We start from the raw sequence: 14,982 nt of genomic DNA on the forward strand, positions 1-14,982 counted from the left end.
GTCTATACTAAGTGGTGTTACTCATAAAATATCCGGGCAAACAAGTAGCGATATTCGAACGGCAAGGTTATTGGTATCTTATTTAAACGAGATCAATATATAGAGCTGAGAAGTGCAACACATGAGGGTATAACCTTTGGGTTACAAACCATGCTTCATCTTGAGAAATAAATTACAACAGGCCCGCCATAATTGTTAAGATGCTATAAAAAAGACCGCGCCTCATGTCCAGCTATCACCAACTTGACTGATAAACAGCGTTTCCCCCAGAAGTTATACCTTGGGTGCTCCGCTCTCCTCTGTCTTATAGATATTGTTGTAACCATTCAGAGATTTCTGTGTCAAGGTTGCCATATCTCTTCCTTGGAATCTGCTAGGATCCAGTGCTCGCCTAATCACATCATCGACGGGCTGTTCTTCAAGGAATTGAGCCAAGAACTTCGCTGCTCCAGCTGCGTGGGTAACCCACACCGCCGCTGCCATGTACAGACCCTCGGTAGAGGGGATACTTCCTACCAACGGCATATTGTCGGGTGTCATTGAGAAGATACCGTTGAATCGCTCTCTCGGAACGAACTTCGTCTCCTCCGGTATAAAACGCATAGCACGGCTTAATGTCTCATCAAACTGCCCGATCCAGTCACCAATAGCAGTGTCCCTCGGTTCATTGAGAGCTGGGGCATGATCATAAGAGCCCAAGCCGAAGAAAGTACCATGATCACGGGCGTATACATGATGCTGTGGCCATCTCACCCAAGGCGCCTTGCGTAATTTTGGCGTGTGATGCTCGCCATACATGTATGGATGCGCGACAGGTACCACTGGAATTGGAATGTCGAACTTGCAAAGGTTACTTGCCCAAATTCCCGTGGCAATAATGACTTTCTTTGCCGGGATGAGCCCTGATGTGGTCATCACACCATTCACGCAGCCATTGGCCTGTTGGACTTCGGTAACTTCTGCTTCGATGAGTTCGACGCCCTTGGCTTGTGCGTTTTTCTGATAGAACGAGGTTATTCTGATAGCATCCGCAGCCCCATCACCAGGAAAGTACAAAGCTATTTGGTGATCGTCATTGACTAGGTCTGGGGCTAAGCTAACTGCCTGCCCGGAGGATATCAATTCGGCACGGAGTCCAGCTCTCTTAGCCAACTCACATCTCGACCTTAATCGGTCGACGCCTTCACAGCTGGTAGCAATCTCAAGACCTCCAACAGCATCGAATCCGCCGGGTACCTTCGTGTATTCTCTCACAGTGTCCATGGCAAGGCGGGTAAGAACCTCAGATTCATTGAATTGACCAACAAGGCCGGGAGCATAACCTGTCGAGCCGTTCAACTGTGAAAACGACCGATCGATAAGAACCACTTTCTTGTCAGTCTGGGATAAGAAATAGGCCAGCGCGGACCCCACGATTCCTCCACCAACAATGGCAATATCAGACGTGGTCTTTGAGGATTCCATCGTGTCTTGCTGCAGGTATTGGGGATTTTGACCTCGAAAGCACAAGGAGAAAGTATTCTGGAGGTCATGCATGTCGATTAAATACTAATCGGTGATCACGTTGTAACTTAGAAATGGGTGGGGTGGTTCTCTTGGTGTCTCGTATCCCGAACAGAATCAGGCCATGAACTATATATATCTGTTTATGTAGAATCACCGTGACACCGGTAGTACGCGGGGGAGGTGCCGGAGATTGCCGAATATACGCCGTAAAGAAGGATATGACGTCTGTCTATGTAGTAGGTACATTCACAAAACCGAACAAAATAAACCTCCTTTATCCCGATCCCAGGTATATGTAGCCAAAATGTGGGGTGGAAAGGCAGAGATGGCGGCCTAAGGCAGCGTGGCGGGTGTCCACTTTTGGGAGGGACTTTGAATTTGACTCACGGAAAGAATTCCACATCCCACTAACAATGCAACTCCACACCGAATGACCTCACCGGGCAAGGGAGTTTACCGATTCTTCGGGAGACTCGACTAGTTTGATCAACACGAGCGGATCGTTTGATTTGATGGGATTTGTGGGAACCTGCAACTCTGAGTCAAGAGCGTTGCCTAGTGTGCGCCCTGTTGATGGCATCTGGAATTTAGAATCGAATGGAAGGCGGACAAGGCCAACGGAACCGCCCTGCGTGAGAACCAATTGGAACCAGAAACCGTGGCATCTTCTGAACAACAATTGTCAACTTCAAAGCTTGCCGATCGAGCTGGCTTTTAACAGCTATTGAGGTCGCCATCGTGCCCCGATTGGTGCCGACTTTATCAACGAAAACTATATATCGCACAATCTTTCCATCGCGCCCCTTGCAGATACTCGGTAGCGCTCCCTGGTATGGAGGCTTTATTTTGATTAGACCCTCCACAATATCTGCCTTCGTACCTCGAGACGACGCTATTAGATGGCCATTGTCATGTCCTTACATGGCTCTAGCGTAGCCGCAAATCTGATGCTTCTTCCTGTTTGAATTATACTAGTTTTAAGATGTCGATGTTCAGGTCACCTGCAGATTTCTCTTCCGAATCTGAGTCCGAGGAATCTAGCTTGGATAGGGGTCCGAACGAACAAGAAGATGCTCCATCAATATCTACTGCCAAGAAGGCTAAGGCTCCCGGAACGGGAACGAAGTCGCCTCCCCTTTTGGAAGGAAGCAGCTACGAAAGCCTCGAGGGCGATACAAATGAAAACAATGAACTTGATGTCGACACCGAAGTTCATTCTAATATGATGACGGCTGCCCTCCTTGAATTCTACTGTCTCAGCCGGGCTGCGGATATTCTCAATGCACAAGAAGGCTCACACAAGCGATACACACGTGACTCGCCAGAAGTCCAGTACCTTGGAAGAAAGATGTATAATTATAAGTCACGATTTCTCTCCTCCCATGGGGTAATAGCCGGGGGAATCGAAAAAGACGAGCTGCGGACAACAAGACAGTACTATCGGGACAACCTTGATGTTCTTGGCATGTCGGCACTGGAGGATCTCAACATAGACGATACCCAGCGGCGTGTACCACCGCGCAGAACAACGGGAGACATTGTCTTAGCTTCGAAGGCCTCAAATACTGTGCAACGTAACCCAGATCAAGATTATGCAGGCCCTGCAAAACGTGGATTATACAGGCCGTCCCTTGCAGATATCGGGAAACGACTCCCCAGTACAGAGAACATCAGGGCGTTAGAAAATGTTCATCTTGACGTAGGGAGTCTACCAAGCCAATCGTTACACCTCGCAGGAAGCTCACCTGCAAGCTTCCCATTGTTTGAAAGCAATTTGCCCACACCACATAACCACTTATCACGTTATGCGACGGAATTCGCCGAAGTCAAAGTCCTCGGCCGTGGATCATTTGGAGAGGTGTATCACGTGAAAAACCATATCGACGGACAGCCATATGCGGTAAAGAAGATTCCTATCAGCCAGCGACGGCTTGAGCAATTGCAAGATGGAAACGAGAACCAGCTAGAAAATATCATGAAGGAGATACGAACCTTGGCTCGGCTTGAGCACACAAACGTCGTCCGCTACTACGGAGCGTGGGTAGAACAGGCGCACGTATCGGGTTATGTACGAAACGGCCGCGAGGTCCCTGCCGAGGTTGAGAGTGAGAACACGCAAAGCGCCCTGGCCGGTCCCGAACCGAGCGACAGCGAAAGCTTCGGAGTCGTGTTCGAATATTCCCAGGCTTCGGCTGGGGGCGTTGAAGACGAGGAGGACACCGAATCGATTCCTCGTGACTTTGACGCTTTTACCAATAGCCAGGTATCTACCTTTGGAGGGACGGACGACGATATTTTCACGGACGGGTTAAGCTACGACCCATCCAAGCTGCAGATACAACGACGACATCGCGGTGGGCCTCAAGTTCCTGCAGTGGTTTTGCATATTCAGATGTCACTGCATCCCATTTCACTTAGCTCATATTTGAACTCGCAACCATGTGAGGTTAAAGATGACCAGATACCACGCCGACATTGCTACCACTTGGCCCCGTCATTGAGACTCATGCTGCGCATAATCTCAGGAGTCGAATATCTGCACTCTAAGGGGATAGTACACCGGGACCTCAAGCCTGCTAACATCTTTCTGTCGTGTCCTGATCATCGAGACTCTGACGGATGCTCTCCCTGTCAGTTAGATAACGAATATTCTTCCAGGTATTCCCACCCTCGAATCGGTGACTTCGGTCTAGTTGCCGATATCTCCCACTTGAATGAGCATCAGTCAGATAGTCCCAGTACCTCTTTACAGCACAATACGAAGGTGAATCATGTTGTTGGGACAGAGTTTTATCGCCCACCTTTGGTTCATCTCGCTGTAGATAATGCCGAGAGCTCAGAAGACACAGGCGGCTGTTACAAGGTTGACGAGTCCCTGGATGTCTTTGCGCTTGGGGTGATCCTTTTCGAGCTTCTGTATCGCTTAAACACCAAGATGGAACGCCAGTTTGTTCTAGGGGAATTGACGCGCTGTCAGCAGGATCAGTCAACAGGATCCGCTTTGGGACGTGCGTCATTCCCTTGTGATTTCGCACAGAAGATTGATTTGGGAGAGGAGAAATATGACGGGCAAGTATCCATCGCCGAGGAATTAATGACCTGCATCAGTGGGATGCTCGAACCCTTACCGCAGAAGCGCTGGAGCTTATCTGACGTCAAGCAGCATCTGCACAATATTCTGACTGTCGCTCAGAGGGCACCGTGCCCCTAATGGGGTGTGTCACAAGCCATAGCTGTGTCAGGAGTACTGCATATTTGCTCATATATTGCATCATTGTACATCTGTCTCGATCAAGCGCTGAGTACATGAAATATATCGGAGACTTGAAACATCAAGTCGAAGATCATTGCGGCGGAGAATACTGTGAAATAAGCATATAACATTAGAATCTAACCCCCATTCCTCTCACTCGCAAGCTGTTGAATGCTGTAATACTGCTCTTGTCCCATTCCTCTATTGTCCCAATGATCTACACTGGCAGAACCCAACTTAGGGCCGCTTTTTCCTCAGTGACTGACCCCTGCTGGCCACGGCGAGAGTGATTTTATAGTGCCATCCACTCGCACTCTGGCTTGTTTCATCCTGGATGAAGCTGACCTCTCTATGTTGGCTGAACCAAAGTTCTCAGATAATCCAACACAGGACTTTGGAATAATTGAAAACAAGAGCCTTCGGTTAATAGATGGTATGTTGGTACCAACCCCAGTTCAGCCATAGGCGATATTGAGGTAGTTGATATTACCCAATGAACTTTCTGGACCGTATCTATCAAAGTCTCATAGTTAATCCTAATGCTTTAGAGAATGCACTGAGGTACATGTATATAGCGGAGTAGCGAGGTTGGACCTTCTGAGTACTACACATGTAGGATGTCCGCGGCCCTCGGTTTCGGTCGAGACGTCCCCCAGAAAGCTTTCCCCGCATCAACCCCGGATAAGATAAAGAGACCCTGATCTACAACCGAGGACCACCATATCCAACGCAGGAGTGCCGTTAATTATTCTATTTTAATTCATCTGTCATTAAACCATGGCCCGCCAAGATCGCGCCCCAACAGCCCCATACAGCGAGCCCTTGCTCCCCCAACTCGACGTCAAGAACCCATACTACACCGACCTCCACCACAGTCTCCGCGCCTATGTTCGCGACTACGTAGAATCATCAATTGCGCCGTACGCCCATGAATGGGAAGCCGCCGGCCAAGTCCCCGAACACGTCCGCCGGCGCCACTGCGAACTGGGGTTCGGAATCGTTCATCCCCTAACCACGATCGAAGATGCCGCCGGACTATCCCTCCCGAACAATGTGCCGCGCGAGAAATGGGATACGTGGTGCTCGCTCATTGTCGGCGATGAGCTCATCCGAACCGGATACGTAGGTGTGATCTGGGGACTGGGCGGTGGGAATGGCATCGGGTGTCCGCCAATTGCACGGTTTGGAACAAAGGAGCAGAGGCAGAGGTGGCTTCCCGGGGTGGCGAAGGGGGATATTCGATTTTGTTTGGGGATTACGGAGCCTGATGGTTAGTGATGTTCTTCTCACCGGAGTGATGGGCAATTGTTGTGTACTAATGGGTTTGATAGCTGGATCGGATGTCGCGAATATTTCGACGACGGCAAAGCGCGAAGGCGATTTCTATGTTGTTAATGGCGCGAAGAAATGGATCACCAATGGTATCTGGGCTGACTATTGTACTGCTGCGGTGAGGACAGGGGGGCCTGGAAGGGGCGGTATTAGCTTGCTGGTGATTCCTCTGGCGGCGCCTGGGGTGACGCGGAGAAGGATGTATAACTCCGGTGTTCATGCAAGTGGTGAGGACACTTATTTGCCATTGAGATTCTTGCGTCCTTGATCGCTAATGTGCTCTGTGCTAGGATCTACTTTCATCGAGCTGGATGACGTCCGGGTCCCGGTAGACCACCTCATCGGAGAGGAAAACAAGGGCTTTCCGCTCATTATGTCAAGTAACTCCATCCATTACTATATCGAGTTATATCTGTTCAAGGCTAATACCGTGTTAGATTTTAACCCCGAGCGTCTCAGCCTCGCCTGTGCATCGTTGCGTTTAGCTCGCGTGTGCGCCGAAGATGCCTTCCATTACGCCACACAGCGCGAGACATTCGGCGCCCCGTTGATACAAAGACAAGCCATACAGTCGAAGATCTTCAAGTTCGGGCTAATGATCGAACCCGCATACGCGTTCATGGAACAGCTTGTGAATATCATTGAGCAGACCAAGGACAGACCCACCGACGATGTGCGAATTGGAGGCATGACTGCGTTGCTCAAAGTGATGTCTACCAGAGCCCTGGAGAAAAGCGTCAGAGAGGCCCAGCAAATACTCGGTGGTGCTGGGTATAATAAGGCTGGAAAGGGGGCACGTATTGAGCAGATTAGTCGTGATGCCCGGGTTCATGTTGTTGGGGGCGGAAGTGAGGAGATCATGATGGGTCTTGCGCTGCAGGAGGAGACGAAAGCGCTTCGAACGAGGCGTCAGGCTTTGGAGAAGAAGGCGAGGCTTTAGCGTGGTGCTCCCAATTCACATCTTTCTTGCATTGTACATATTTCCGGACCATTTAGTTAACGTCGTTTCCGAATCAAGATAGCAGACAAAATGCAATATACTTATGTTCAATGGAAGTAGTAAATGCACTATCCCATAGTTACATAAGTTCTTGGAGTACATGTTCACAAGACGAACATATTCAAAGGGAATAAAACAACCAAGAAAACAAATATTGTACATCCTCCTGAAAGATCCCCAAGGAGATGACACCAATGGCCCCAAAGACCAGAATACACACAAGGTAATCAATCGGCCAACTCACCCGCTCTTAACAAGATCCCAAGGATTAACCGTGCTTCGATTTGGCTCCGTACCCTCAATCTGCTCGATTCGCCTTCTTATCACATCATAGTGCTGCGTCATATCAAGAAGAGCCTGTCTGAGCAATGGAAGGTTGTGAAAGGCCTCGGGTCTAAGAGGAAAGGGTATCGCCTTTCCGTCATGTCTACACTTCACCCTACCATCCTCTGAAGAAGCTGCGGTCATACAAGTCATAGTCCTTCCAGGCTCTGGCCCCTTCGCCCATGTGACTGACTTTGAATGCTCAGACTCTTGCACATTAGTTGGCCCTTGGGTACTGGGATCACTCTGGCCCTGAGATGAGCTAGGCTGCAAAAGTAAGAGAAACTGCTCGGCCTCTTCATCAGACACAGGACGTGCGATGTGAATTTCCTGGCTGGCGACAGGCTGAGACAACGGATCAGTCCCCTCTCTAGTACCAGACGAACTGCCGATATCCTCAGAGCTCTCACAGTGAATACCTAACCAAGACAATTAGCATATGCACCAAGACACGCTAAGTGATACTATACTCACGATGAGCACAAGTATAGCGTCTACTAAAACGACAATTCGCACAGGACCCATGGATCTTCGTGTCGGCCGTAGTATCAGAGCCTATGATACAGGCCTTCCATACTCCAAGATGCTCTTTGCAGAAAGTACAAGGCTCGGAGGCTACAGTGCCGCGTGTTTGAACGAACGCTGCCAGGCGCGACAGGTTGTTCGTGAGTTCTCGTACGACTGGGCGGTTGTTTCGGTCCGTCTGCCAGTCTAGGGTTCGCTGGACTGGGAGATTTAAGTAGTATTCAATTGCTGGGTTGGGGTTCGGTCCTGCGTCGGGGAGATCATGAGGCCCTAATCCTAAGACAGCGGGTGTGTCTGCTAAGTGGGCCTCATTAACATGCTGACTGAAGTGGAATGCTCTGGTTCAGCTTACGTGCTTGCTTGGAGCGCTTTGCCTTTCTGGTCGGAGTCGAGGTTGCGCGCTGTTCGGGTCGTGGTGTTGATATGTTTGATGAAGGCGCGTCTTTGGGGTTATGCTCCGGCTTGCGCTTTTGCTTGGTGTCCATTGGTTCAGGGTTCATGATGGGCATAGTGGAGATGAATACGATAAGATATGGAAAGCCGGAGGATTCGTTGAATGCGAAAAGTGTTTTGGGGGAGTCTATCCCAAGATTTGAGTAGAAAGACAGCTGAGGGAGGGAAACAAAGCAGGATCAATGACAGTTAAAGGCTACATGTTACTCAGGTACTAAATGAAAGAATATGTGCTGTGTTGACAGCTTTGTCTCGGCATTATCGCATTGCTTTGCACCTGTCGTGATGGCGAGCACGATCTACGTGTTTATTACCTCGTTTGCTCACCACAAACACAGCTGGGAGATGTATAACGACATCATATCGTGTAGGCCAAACAAAACGATTATGAAAGACAGCATTAGGATATAGTATATTGTATTTCACTGTTCCTGCTGTTTAATAAGAACATACAATGCAGATCAATGTCATCTGCACAAGATACTTAGAGCTGTTTTTGAGTCTGCACTGATAATCGAAATGCAAAACCGATCATAGACTACAACTACGCCTACTCCAGTACACAATCTATGAATGGATCTTAACATAATTTCAAGATTTTTATATATCGAAAATGAAATCCACAGGGTCCAAGAGCCCTTATTCACTTAAAACGTTAGACCAGATGTCTACAGCAAGTTAAATCTGAGTGCCTATGATCTACTACATTCAGGCTCGCCGAATAGGCAGACACAGTCTACCTTACTCATCTGCCTGGACCATTACGAATAGCTTCAAGGAACAGGAGATCCATACTGCCAACTGACTTGGATCAATCGCGCTTAAGGTCATTTCCCTCAGACCGATAGGATGAAGGTAGAAAAGTATCAACTCACAACAACCATAAATATTCAAGAACTAGTAAAACAGAAGAAAACTATACTCGGTCTGCCATATTAATTTGCTAGTGCCTTTAACTTCTAATTATTGAGGTGTCTGATGCTTGAAGTGCTTTGCTGCGTTTAGGGTATTGGCTGGTCAGGAGAGAAAGCACGTGGGTCCATCCCTTTCCAGTTACTTTTAAGCACGTCCTTATTGACTACAATGTGTGTACAGAGTACGGTACCACACTTAGGAGGAAAATGATTTTTCAGTATCGTTCTTCCCTTCACATGAATGGTACAATAAATGAAGAACGGTTGAATAGTGGGCAGTGCTATGGAGGACGCCCATTGGTTACTCCAGACTACTTCAAAATACCCACACTGAGATAAAAATACCATAAATCACCTAGACTGACCCAGTCTTACATGAAGTGATCCCTTTTTAGGCTAGTGATCAGGGCTCGCAATAGACCCTGGCAGGCTAAGCGGAAGCTCCCGCCTGAAAAGACTTGGGCTCCGACGTTAGCGTCGTGTATAGGATCACTAGTTTGATGGGCCTCATCGGATGTCTCAGTTTCTGACTGCATAAGCGAAATTGGACCCGCCGTTCTGGAATGATTGGGTGCTTGGATTAGCCTCGCAGTAATCAGATTAAAGAATGATCCCCCTGAATTTTTCCCTATTTGCACTCCAGTCCATGGAGTTCGTATCCATGGTTCGCCAGGCATAAAGCGGTTCATTCAATATTCTTGATAAAGATCTGCTATGCGAGTATCCGTTCCAATTTCTATATCGTAAAATATCGACGGGTCCCAGACGTCCATAACAGGCACCGATGCGCTGTCTAAGCTTCTGCCAAGTTGGCTTGGCTGTCTTGGTATTCCTCTCTGGGCAAGGAGCTCTAGCCGATCTGGGAATCGATGTGAATAATGTCGGTATGTATGGGCCTTTACTACACGATGGTTTGAGGTATCCATACTGACCCAGTACTTGGTAGACTCCTTGAAGCAGGCCGGCAAGGCGGTTGCTGCCCCCATGATGGATTTCTACAAGAAGAACGAAACCGAAGGCATTCCCGGAAAACTTACCGACACATGGTATGTGGCCGGAAGCATGTTCATGACATTGATCCAGTACTGGCAGGCGTCGGGCGACGACACCTACAACGCTGTCGTGTCGCATGATTTGATGTTCCAGGCGGGCGAGAATTATGATTACTATTCGAAGAATGTCAGCGATTGGCTGGTGCGTTGTCCCTGCTGTGTCTTTAAGTGCTATACTACTGTACCGGATCATTAACTGTCGCTAGGGCAATGATGACCAAATGTTCTGGGGTCTCGCAACCATTACAGCTTCCGAGGCCGGATTCCCGGAGATCTCCGGCAAGCCCTCGTGGACATCTCTTGCCCGTGTGGTGTTCAACATGGAGGTAGAACGATGGGATGAATCGGCCTGCAACGGCGGCATGCGGTGGCAGCTCTGGCCCTACCAGGAGGGCTACACCATGAAAAACGCCATCTCCAACGGTGGGCTCTTCGAGCTTGCCGCACGGCTTGCTCGATTTACTAAGAACGAGACCTACGCGGAATGGGCAGACCGCATCTGGGACTGGTCTGCCGGCTCGCCACTTTTACAGACCGATCGCTGGTATGTCGCCGACTCGACATCGAATTTGAATAATTGCAGCGATGCAGGCGACCAGCAGTGGTCTTACAACTACGGGACATATCTCGCCGGTGCAGCGTTCATGTATAATCATGTGAGTAGTTCTGGTACTCTTAATGGGGCGTGGAAGCTGACTGACAATACCAGACGAACGGTTCAGAGAAGTGGCTCAAGCGCGTCGACGGCCTGCTCGGCTCTGTATTGACGACCTTCTTCCCGAAGGAAGGCAATGGCGTTGTGCTCTCCGAAGTCGCCTGTGAGCCCATCTTGACATGCGACCGGAACCAGCTGGGCTTCAAGGGATACGTTGCCATGTGGCTCGCGTTCACGGCCATTCTGGTTCCCTCGACGAGAGAGCGCATCACGCCGAAGCTGCAAGGGTCCGCCGCGGCTATCTCGAAGCAGTGTTCTGGAGGGGAGCAAAACCTCTGTGGAGAACGGTGGTATTCAACTGAGCCGGCGGGCCCAACCGGTTTGGAGGTGCAGATGGCTGCGCTGGGTGGTATCACGAGCAATCTAATGCTCTTTGAGGCACAATCACCCAAGACTATTGAGTCCAATCCAGATGCTACAGAGACTGAGATTGACCACCATAATGACGAGGAGCCGAATAAGCCTAAGCCGATAACTACTGGCGATCGGGCTGGGGCAGGGATTATCACGGCTGTGGTCGCAGTAGCGGTGGCTGGTACTGTCGTATGGATGATAATCCCGTAGGGGTTGGGCGTTGGCGAAGTGGACAAGACCTTTCTTGTAACTGATAAAATATCAAATCATCATCCATACCACAATATCTTTATACTCAACATTATGCCATCGCGTTTGTTACGTTTCCTTATTTTGATATTTTCCTTACTTTGTCTGGCGTTCAGGTGTTCCATATACTGTGGGAATGGTGCTAGTTTGTTGCATCTGTTGATTTGATAAGAGATACAAAGACCTAGCTACCTCCATACCATATCGCACACAATGTGCTCCGCTGTCAGTGTATAGTACGCGGAGCAATCTATTTCAGAATGTCAGTCAAGATTGGGGGCTTGTAATCCAATTTATATTCTTTCTCATGCGCATTCCGGTTAACATATACCGGTTCATCGGGCCCAACCTCGACATATCATCGTGTGGCCCATGTAGTGTCCTGGAGTGGTCTATCCTTGACTGTGTTGCATTAATATGCTGTATCTTAGGGTGGGTTAGTTTCGATAGGATATACCGGTGCTTTGACGTGAACTGTCATAGATCTGAAATAATCGATCGACAATCGATCTTCGGTGGGTCAGATCACCATATGCTACGGTATATTAAGTGGACTCGGTAGTACAAATAATATGCTGGTAGTTGTTTGAAGCTCTTCAACAGCCCGAATTCAATATTATTTCATCTACTTTAACTCACGATTGGAGTAATACTGGAAATGGTTTTCATAATTGTAGACCATCGCTCTGAGATGAGGATTTCGGCATCGTCAGCCCTATCAGGACTACAAGGAAGTTTTCTTAATACGTGCCTTTTCTTTGTGTTTGGCAACTTGAGAGGCTTTACTCTTTTTTATGCATCTTTAGATCACTTGCTAAAAGGAAAAAGAAGAAAAAGAAATTGATCCAGCATAGAATCTGTCTATACATGCCCTGGCGGTAGGGTTGGGTCTCCTAATGTGCTCCGACCAGATGGCACCGTCAAGCACTCCGTGAGAGGTGATAACTCCAAGTCGTTGTTCTCCACCGAGGGAGGCTTGACCATGGAGCGCTGATCAGATAGGGTTGTACGGGTGTCCTGGGTCGGTAGAGTGCTGATCCCTTGTGGGAAACTAACACTGTCCCACACCTTGAATACGCGTCGACGGACGGGCGTTGGACTGTCATTATTAACATTGTTCTGGGGACCTGACTGTCCCTCTGACCAACAGGAACAGTTAAATCTATGACAGACTATCCGTGTCACCGGGGTTATGGTGGGCAGACATGCGCATACTATACCCACCGCACATTCAATGACTGACCATATCGTTGATGGCCCGATGGTTCCTTATCCACAGGTCCGATTAGAGGAAGATTCAGTCTCCTGCAACAGTGGGGGAAGATATTGAAGATGCGCATACCAGGGACATTGTGTGGTGAATACAGGAACAGAGTGGTAAATCGATAAATACTCACACCGACAACGCTTCCAGGAGGATGTGTCAGCATCAGTCCACCAGGTGGCCAACAGATTCCACGACCACTTACAAAATACCAAGCATAAAGATACCAATCAGAGACAGACGGTAGAGGACGCTCCTGTGTAATTGCCAACAAGATCGAACGGGCAGCGATAAAATGGCAACATCAGTGAGAATATTGGGTAGTGCGACACAGTAGAAGGCCAGTTGCAGACTGATGCAATGTCCAGGAATGCCGATATCCCACGCCTTGGCCACCGGCGTGCACTGGAAAATGGCTGCTGGTACGAAAGCAGTGGCCCAGAGCGTGACAACCGCACCACAGATCATCGCGCCCACGCGAAACAGCCGAGAGATGTTGGTGAAAATACGGCGATACATCATCAGGATGGAAAGCTTGATGGTCAGGAGATTGATCACATAAATTATCTCAAAAACATAGAGCAGCTAGACCAACATGGATGATCAATGATAAATTCCACCTCTGGTCCACCGAGAGGACTTACTTTGGCCACCATCAGCGAGCTTTCAGCAGGGAGATCCACCTTGTTGTATCCCAATCCATAATGAATCACTAACGTGACTATCAGCACCGACCTCGAATGAGATCTACCAGGGGGCCCACCTTACTTCCCAGAGCAATGCCGGAGATTGTGAAGAGCAAAGCCTTCACACGAACATTTTGTTAGTATTGAACTTAGGCAGAGTTACCGACAGCGGACCTACCAAGCTTGCAACAATGAGATAGTCATCCATGCCTACAGTCACTTGGCGGATCTGTCGAGCGACGAATCGAAGCGCAATGCTGATGACGGCAAGCACATTGACGGCGATGACATTGTTCCGAAACCCATCCGACTGAGAGTTCATTGCTTGTTCTCTTTATTATTGCGGTCACCCATCTCAGTCAAGGTGGGTGAAGGGTTGACGAAGGGATCTTAAATAAAACCCACTCAACGGAGCTTGCCGCAAGGCTATGCAAAAAGCGAGGAGACATGTCCAGTCGCAAGGAGAAAGTATTAGACGTGTCTCAAAAACAAACCATTATCATCGGTGATCCGTGCACATTCCCACCGAGCAGACATCCGAAGCTGAAGGCTATTGGCTCTTCGGTATGTGATAGTAGATGGAGGTGATCCTCCGCACTCTTCACGATGTTCGCTATATCCCGTCATTCGTGCACTGGCTCTTAGCCCACCGTGCGCTTGCTCGCATCATGATACTTGCCAGGCGTGGCCAGATAGGAGTCTTGCTCCTCTGCAGATCGTATCCTGATTGAGCCACTCGGATCGCCAACTCCAACCACAAAAAAGGCAACTGTTCGGCGTACATTCTTGATTGCCAATCATACTGCATATAGTTAGATTAGAGCCTACAAGAAGCTGCATAAAAGAGGCTATATCGCACGCACCTCGGGAGGTCAGGCGTTTCACACGGTTCTATCTGCCTCGCAACCTCTAAGGGCCACTTTTTATGTTCTCTCCCATATCCAACCTGTGGAAATCTCCATCTGCCACCGCCACCAAAGACGAGGACATAAAACAAAGAGTATACTGTATACATCATGCTAACAGCAAATGCTGTGCTGAGGCCAGATACTATCAACAGCCATCCTGGCCAGAAAACCCACTTTGATCCCCGAATGCGTCGGATTATGTAGGTGAGACTCGATGTCGTTCACTGACATTCGTGACAAGAGACCAGACTCTGGTCGAAACACATGCAGACATTAGTTATTTAAAATGGTAATCCTAGACCCCCGCTTAATACATCAATCTTAAATTATCTCTATAATGTCAGAAATTGAAGCGCATGTATCATTACATCGGAGAGGGTAAGAAATAATCTCTCCCATCATAGTGAGAATCGCACCCTTATACTATGAATTTATACATCATGTTAT

General features: G+C 48.7%; 6 protein-coding genes across 6 annotated transcripts; 3 read left to right on the forward strand and 3 right to left on the reverse strand.

Moving 5' to 3' along the window:
• Window positions 1–273: 273 nt before the first annotated feature.
• On the reverse strand, window positions 274–1,464 carry BDV37DRAFT_286133 (NAD(P)/FAD-dependent oxidoreductase; the record flags this gene model as incomplete). Its single annotated transcript, XM_032087869.1, has 1 exon — window positions 274–1,464. The coding sequence occupies one exon, from the start codon at window positions 1,462–1,464 to the stop codon at window positions 274–276; it is 1,191 nt and encodes a 396-aa protein (XP_031938219.1).
• Window positions 1,465–2,361: 897 nt separating this feature from the next.
• BDV37DRAFT_194177 (putative protein kinase) lies at window positions 2,362–4,904 on the forward strand. Its single transcript, XM_032079723.1, has one exon. It carries the CDS (start codon window positions 2,489–2,491, stop codon window positions 4,715–4,717), a length of 2,229 nt encoding a protein of 742 aa, XP_031938220.1. The 5' UTR covers window positions 2,362–2,488; the 3' UTR covers window positions 4,718–4,904.
• A 632-nt stretch (window positions 4,905–5,536) lies between these two features.
• Window positions 5,537–7,031, forward strand: BDV37DRAFT_286135 (acyl-CoA dehydrogenase family protein; the record flags this gene model as incomplete). Its single annotated transcript, XM_032087870.1, has 3 exons — window positions 5,537–6,029; window positions 6,091–6,318; window positions 6,382–7,031. 3 exons carry the CDS (start codon window positions 5,537–5,539, stop codon window positions 7,029–7,031), a joined length of 1,371 nt encoding a protein of 456 aa, XP_031938221.1.
• Window positions 7,032–7,331: 300 nt separating this feature from the next.
• On the reverse strand, window positions 7,332–8,449 carry BDV37DRAFT_286136 (DUF3716 domain-containing protein; the record flags this gene model as incomplete). Its single annotated transcript, XM_032087871.1, has 3 exons — window positions 7,332–7,834; window positions 7,890–8,237; window positions 8,293–8,449. The coding sequence occupies 3 exons, from the start codon at window positions 8,447–8,449 to the stop codon at window positions 7,332–7,334; spliced, it is 1,008 nt and encodes a 335-aa protein (XP_031938222.1).
• Window positions 8,450–10,069: 1,620 nt separating this feature from the next.
• Window positions 10,070–11,638, forward strand: BDV37DRAFT_296581 (glycoside hydrolase family 76 protein; the record flags this gene model as incomplete). Its single annotated transcript, XM_032090148.1, has 4 exons — window positions 10,070–10,191; window positions 10,254–10,501; window positions 10,566–11,015; window positions 11,069–11,638. The coding sequence occupies exons 1-4, from the start codon at window positions 10,092–10,094 to the stop codon at window positions 11,636–11,638; spliced, it is 1,368 nt and encodes a 455-aa protein (XP_031938223.1). The 5' UTR covers window positions 10,070–10,091.
• A 1,504-nt stretch (window positions 11,639–13,142) lies between these two features.
• Window positions 13,143–13,949, reverse strand: BDV37DRAFT_274037 (uncharacterized protein; the record flags this gene model as incomplete). The annotated part of the gene is made up of 4 exons (XM_032085157.1): window positions 13,143–13,526; window positions 13,586–13,624; window positions 13,659–13,688; window positions 13,755–13,949. 4 exons carry the CDS (start codon window positions 13,947–13,949, stop codon window positions 13,143–13,145), a joined length of 648 nt encoding a protein of 215 aa, XP_031938224.1.
• Between the last annotated feature and the right edge of the window lie 1,033 nt (window positions 13,950–14,982).

Source organism: Aspergillus pseudonomiae, assembly GCF_009193645.1.
Source record: "Aspergillus pseudonomiae strain CBS 119388 unplaced genomic scaffold BDV37scaffold_71, whole genome shotgun sequence".
Classification (NCBI taxonomy): domain Eukaryota; kingdom Fungi; phylum Ascomycota; class Eurotiomycetes; order Eurotiales; family Aspergillaceae; genus Aspergillus; species Aspergillus pseudonomiae.

Coding starts and splice junctions, on each gene's coding strand:
- BDV37DRAFT_194177 (XM_032079723.1), top strand. CDS start 2,489: ATGTCGATGTTCAGGTCACCTGCAGATTTCTCTTCCGAATCTGAGTCC.